General features: G+C 32.9%; 2 protein-coding genes across 3 annotated transcripts; both read left to right on the forward strand.

The window, feature by feature from the left end:
* LOC119551279 lies at nucleotides 1-720 on the forward strand. The gene is made up of 2 exons (XM_037860544.1): nucleotides 1-97; nucleotides 152-720. Exons 1-2 carry the CDS (start codon nucleotides 47-49, stop codon nucleotides 635-637), a joined length of 537 nt encoding a protein of 178 aa, XP_037716472.1. The 5' UTR covers nucleotides 1-46; the 3' UTR covers nucleotides 638-720.
* A 3,770-nt stretch (nucleotides 721-4,490) lies between these two features.
* LOC119550850 lies at nucleotides 4,491-6,457 on the forward strand. Of its 2 annotated transcripts, XM_037859819.1 has the most exons (3): nucleotides 4,491-4,574; nucleotides 4,631-5,107; nucleotides 6,407-6,457. In XM_037859819.1, the coding sequence occupies exons 1-3, from the start codon at nucleotides 4,524-4,526 to the stop codon at nucleotides 6,407-6,409; spliced, it is 531 nt and encodes a 176-aa protein (XP_037715747.1). In that variant the 5' UTR covers nucleotides 4,491-4,523; the 3' UTR covers nucleotides 6,410-6,457. The 2 variants fall into 2 exon arrangements, with proteins under 2 accessions (XP_037715747.1, XP_037715746.1); XM_037859818.1 differs by lacking the exon at nucleotides 6,407-6,457 and having other exon boundaries at nucleotides 4,631-5,263.

Consider the following 6,457-nt stretch of genomic DNA (forward strand, 5'->3'; position numbering starts at 1 on the left):
AATCTCTCATTAGAACAGTTTAGAAGTTAAACCATTTAAGCCCAAAATGAGACGAAATTTGTTAGTTTTAGCGTTTTTTGGCTTCGCTGTCATGATAGTAAGTAGAAAGGATTTTTTTTAAACAATTCTATAACTTTTTTTATTAAATTAGGACGCCAAATTCGATATTGTTTATAATGTGCTACTTACAAATCATCCTGGAAATTTGATAACTACCAGTCTTAGCACTTATGGTCGCGATCCACGTCCAATTTCTGGTAATATTACAATTCTAAAGGATCTTACCGATAAACATCGGATGTCAGTGGATATTCTAAGGCTCGATTACGACCAAGTGGTGGACTTTCCGGGATTGAAAAATCGGAGAATTTGCGAAGCTATCACGGCATTCTATGATCCTTACTTTAAAACCACGCTTACGAGCAATAACACAAACTTGAACTTTAAAGAAGGAAAGCTGTGCCCCGTGCCAAAAGGTAATTACTGGGTCAAGGACATCGTGTTTGACATAAATGAGTGGAAGACGTTTTCGTGGCGCGTTGGTACCTACATCGTTACTCTTACGATATTCAATGAAGACGCAACATTTGGCGGTGGAATTGAATTACTAGTTAGAGTTAATCCTTTTTATATATAATTATAACATGTATATGTAAATATTTGAACATGACTTTTAAAGTTATTTACACTGTGTTTCAAATAAAGGGCTTTATTTATTAACCTCGATGGCTGCTAGAACATCTTATTCGCTTTGAGTGCCTTTTTTTGAAATGTGTTTACATAAAAATTGACCTACGTAAGGATTCTGAGAAAAGGGAACTCAAAGTTGAAAAATTCTGTTTTTGGATTTTTCCCAAAACGATATAAATATCGGATAAACAGAGTATAAGGACCAATTTTAAAATTGGAGGCCGTTGACGTGTTTTTTTTTATATATGCCTACTTAGGCTTATATAAAAAAAAACCTGAACGACTTCCCCTTTTAAAAATGACGACACAGGAAGCTGCACGAGTTTTTAAAATTTAAAATTTATAATACAAGGGTGGTCAAAAGTATTTTCACAAAAAAAAAGTTAAATATATTCATAATTTGAACTTACATCTTGTTAACTTTGGCATCAATGGAAAGGTAATTTAAATGCCGTTTGAATGATACAATACATTTCTTAACACATTCAGTACTTATTGAAAAGGACGAATTTGTGTAAAAATGTCCTTTTTGAACTTTTTTCCTCGACTAGAAAACTTAAATTTTTTGATGCAAAAAGTTTCTTCAAACAAAAATAATAGTAACTGCAAAAAGAATTTTTCAAAAATCATTTTGCTTATATTTTTTATGATTTTTTGAAAATGCTTAGAAACATGCATTTTAGCCATATTTTTCTCTTTTTCATACAAATTTTTTACGACAGTGTCACCTTTAAAAAATCATAAAAAATATAAGCAAAATGATTTTTGAAAAATTCTTTTTGCAGTTACTATTATTTTTGTTTTAAGAAACTTTTTGCATCAAAAAATTTAAGTTTTCTAGTCGAGGAAAAAAGTTCAAAAAGGACATTTTCACACAAATTCGTCCTTTTCAATAAGTACTGAATGTGTTAAGAAATGTATTGTATCATTCAAAAGGCATTTAAATTACCTTTCGATTGTTGCCAAAGCTAACAAGATGTAAGTTCAAATTATGAATATATTTAACTTTTTTTTTGTGAAAATACTTTTGACCACCCTTGTATACTTAGTATTAGATAACAGTTTTTCTTTTTCATATAAGCCTAAGTAGGCATATATCGAAAAAAACACCTGAGCGGCCTCCAATTTTAAAATTGGTCCTTATAACTGTTTATCCGCGAAAAAAAGTGCTTTCAAATGTAAAAGATTTAAATCGTTATTCACAACGCTTTTTATTTGGTAATAAAAAATTTGATGTGACTACATTAAAACGTGGGCGCCACAGACTTTAACAATTTAAGGGCGTTAGAATGGGCGTGGCTAGAAGGAATTCCCCGAATTTGTACGTATTATCCCAAGTTTATAGCTTTTGAAGTTATTTTGGGACGAACAGACAGACAGAAGGACATGGATAAACCGACTCGCCAAGAGATCTTTTTAAGAATATGTATTATAGGGTCGACAATATCGTCCTTACTGTGCTACTGACTTTTCACCAAAATTATGATATCCTTTCCAAGCTTATAACAAGTAAATATTATATTTAGTGAAGACCACCGAAATCTATTAACTTACACTTTCGGTTATTTTATGCTTATCCATGAGTTTAAAAGTAGCTTAAACGAATTCTTATAAAGTAGAAAAATATGTATTATTCAAGCCCACGAGCTTGCAATCAGCTAGAAAGGTATATAAAAAGACTGCTCATTCTCTCAGTAGAACAGTTCAGAAGTTAAACCATTTGCACCCAAAATGAGACGAATTCTACTAAGTTTAACGATTGTTTGCCTCGCGGTTAAGTTATCTACAGCATTTTCACTGCCTTTCTATAGCCATATTTCATTAAACAAGGGCACTAAATTTGATGTTGTTGATGTGTCTATTAAGAACCATCCTGGAAATTTGATTTCCACCAATGTACGCGCATCTGGTCGTACCCCAAAATTAATTTCAGGTAATGTTACATTTCTGAAGGATCTATCCAGTGAACGGGTGTCGGTGGATGTCACGAAGACTAGCGGACTAGTGATGGACTTTCCGGGATTCATAAATATGAACATCTGCGACGCTATCAAGGAATACTTTGATCCTTATATCAAAACTACGTTTAAGACGGGCGAGAACACCAACTTGGATTTTAAGAACGGACAGGTGTGCCCCTTCCCAAAAGGTACTTACTGGATGAAGAACATCGTGCTGGACGTTAATAAGTGGAAGTCACCTTGGTGGCTGATTCCTGGTTCCTACAGTGTTAATGTTTCGGTCTTCAACAAGGAAGGATCACCTGGCGGTAGTATTGCCTTCCGAGCTAAGCTTAAAATGAAATAGATATTCCGTGTGTACCCGGAAAATAACATATTAAATTTAAGTATTTATAGATTGATTAAAATAATGTTTCTTATATTAGAATACTATAAATATTAAATGTACAATACTTTCTCAGTTGTTTTTATTTATTATCATTATAATAATTTTATCAAATTAGACGTTCGCGTACATATTTAAGAGGCGCGGGATACTAGAAATTTACTGAATTTCCTGAACGGAATAAACAGCTTGAAATAATAAAATATAGTTTAAGCTGCTTCTCTGCTAAGAATGTAATTATAATATCCTTAAAAAAAAAATGAGGGAATAGTCAAAATTATCGGTTATGTTATGCATTCCCATGAGTTTAAATTTAGCTATTAGGGTTTGTAATCAATTTTTGTGAACTACAAAATCTTATTTTATGTGTACAAGCACACGAGTCTAGAATCTGTTTATTGTATAAATGTCAGGTGTATTCCCTCTAAAGAACAGTTGTGAAGTTAAGTGCAAACTTTGGAGAAATATGTTAACTTTATGATAGTGCTCGTCTGCTCCGCTGTCTGGATGGTAGGTGACTCTAAACCTTTTGTTTTAACCATTTCCTTAACAGTCTGAAACTAAATTAGGGCGCTGCACACTTCGATGTTGAGCATGGGTTTGATTTCAGCCATGCTTAAATGAGATGGTTGGTCAGGACTAATTTCAGGAAATATTACACTTCTGAGGATTCCAGTGATTCACATAAAGTGACGTTGCAATATTTCAGGATTAAAGGGACGGACTCTGATTTTTTAGAAATGAAAGAAGAAAGGAGTTTTTCAATCCACACATCAGTACCCCTTTCTAAAAGGTAATTACTGGGTCAAGGACATCGTGTTTAACCTCAATAAGTGGAAGACGTATTGGTGGGGCATTGCATTAACATCGTTCCTTTTACGGTTCTTAATGAAAACGTAACACCTGACGGTAGAATTGAGTTTTCACAAATAATTCAAATATGCAAATGTAAAAATTTAAACAGGGCTTTCAATGTTAGTTATCTAATATAATATTAGAAATATTAAATGTGAAAAACTAGCGCAGTTTTCTGTATCGTCAATTTGATCAAATAGGAGGCCGTTCACGTAGTGACGAAGTGCACCAATTCGGTTTATGCAGTTCCCCGCACGAAACCTGTGCTACTGTGTGGGTGTAAGGACGAACGGATAGACATGGATATATCGACTTGGCTAGTGATCCTTTTCAAGAATATGTATTATGGGGTCGAAAACATCTCCTTACTGTGCTACTGATATTTCACCAAAATTATTATATCCCTTCCAAGCATATTTTAAGTAAATATTACATTTACTGAAAACCACCGAAATCTATTAACTTACACTTTCGGTTACTTTATGCATATCCATGAGTTTAAAAGTAGCTTAAATGAATTCTATACATTGGAAAAATGTTTATTATGCAAGCCCACGCGCTAGAAAGGTATATAAAAAGACTGCTCATTCTCCTTATAGAACAATTTACAAGTTAAACCATTTACACCCAACATGAGACGAAATCTACTAAGTATAACGCTTGTTTGCCTCGTGGTTTTTATAGTAAGTTGTCTACAGCCTTTTCCTTACCTTTCTATAACCTTATTTCATTGAACAAGGACGCCAAATTAGATGTTGTTGATGTGTCTATTAAAAACCAACCTGGAAATTTGATTTCCACCAATGTACGCGCATCTGGTCGTGCCCCAAAATTAATTTCAGGTAATGTTACATATCTGAAGGATCTATCTAATGAAGAACGCGTGTCGGTGGATGTCAAGAAGACTAGCGGACTAGTGCTGGACTTTCCGGGATTCATAAATATGAACATCTGCGACGCTATCAAGAAATTCTTTGATCCTTATATCAAAACTACGTTTAAGACGGGCGAGAACACCAACTTGGATTTTAAGAATGGAAAGCTGTGCCCCATCCCAAAAGGTACTTACTGGATGAAGAACATCGCGCTGGACGTTAATAAGTGGAAGTTACCTTGGTGGCTGCTTCCTGGTTCCTACAGTGTTAATGTTTCGGTCTTAAATAAGGACGGATCACCTGGCGGTAGTATTGCCTTCCGAGCTAAGCTTAAAAATAAATACACAGAAAAAAAAATTGATATGATATGATGGTCAATTTGATGAAATCCAGTATCAATTTGGCCTTGATACGGCACATATCAATTTGATATGTTCGAAATGGTAAAAACGATATTTCGGTAATATCATTTTTACATTAGGCGGTATCAATTTTTTGAAATATTTTTGTTGTAAATTTGATATTATAATTTCAAATGTACATTGTAGTAGATTGGATATTTAAAATACCAAATTTAAATAAAAAATACTATACCAACTTTTTTTATTATTTATTTTATTTTCATATACCTTTTATTACCTATTTACAGTTTGTACAAAATATTTACAGCATTTCTTATTTACATATTATTTTAGATATTTACATTGTGTCTTGTATACTTATTTACTAAAATTTCTTAATTGTGATTCACTTATAATTATAGTTTATATACAATCGTATAAGATTCCAGTTCGGCATCCACCACATAAGCTTGAAAGTGCTCGCTAAAATTTAAAACCTTAATTAATTGAGTAATAACAACGAATTTGCGAAAGACATTCAAGAATATGCAAAATTTTATGAAAAGCAATGAAAATCACGTGCATCTGTCTATACATATATATGTACGTATGTACATGAGAAGCGACTTTGCAGGGCGGCGTAGAAAAAATAATTAATAGGCATGTAAATACATCTAAATATAAATTTAAGCGTATTTTAAAATATGTTTATGTTTAAATGCAATTATGTTTATTGTTAGATGTACATACTTATTAATTTTGTTCTTACGCTGACACAGCCTCTACACATACACACGCTTACGCATACGTATGTATGTACATACATAGTTGCACGTGCTTTTGAAAATCGCACACGATTTTATTTTTTTGCACTTATTATGTTTCTATGTTATTATAACACTAGACATATACTCATTATATATGAAGTTTACTCACCTTTTCCTTGTTCTTCGCTAAGTGAAAAACTGAAAATTTACGTCTGACCGGCTTCACGATAAAACTCAAGTGTCAAAAAATCCACTAAAACGTATGTAAGTGCAAGCGAGACAACATGGTCGAAGTAGGCCAATTCGAATTTCGAATATATCTTTTTCGCTTCCACTCACGTGATTGATGTCGCCGTATTGATATATCCTCTCTTTTTCGATGTCAAAGACTTTTCGAAAAGAGAGAAATCGACAACTTGACATTTTTTGGTATCAATTTGACATTATTTAATGGTAAAAATGATATGTGTCTAAAAAACACAAATTTACCATGCGCATATCAAATTGATCCTGGCTCATTTTTTTTTCTGTGTAGATATTCCGTGTGTACCCAGAAAAATAACATATTACATTTAAATATTTA

This window comes from Drosophila subpulchrella, chromosome 2R (assembly GCF_014743375.2).
Source record: "Drosophila subpulchrella strain 33 F10 #4 breed RU33 chromosome 2R, RU_Dsub_v1.1 Primary Assembly, whole genome shotgun sequence".
Lineage (NCBI taxonomy): Eukaryota > Metazoa > Arthropoda > Insecta > Diptera > Drosophilidae > Drosophila > Drosophila subpulchrella.

Coding starts and splice junctions, on each gene's coding strand:
- LOC119551279 (XM_037860544.1), top strand. CDS start 47: ATGAGACGAAATTTGTTAGTTTTAGCGTTTTTTGGCTTCGCTGTCATG. Junction 98..151: donor TTGGCTTCGCTGTCATGATA/GTAAGTAGAAAG, acceptor TTATTAAATTAG/GACGCCAAATTCGATATTGT.
- LOC119550850 (XM_037859818.1), top strand. CDS start 4,524: ATGAGACGAAATCTACTAAGTATAACGCTTGTTTGCCTCGTGGTTTTT. Junction 4,575..4,630: donor TTTGCCTCGTGGTTTTTATA/GTAAGTTGTCTA, acceptor TCATTGAACAAG/GACGCCAAATTAGATGTTGT.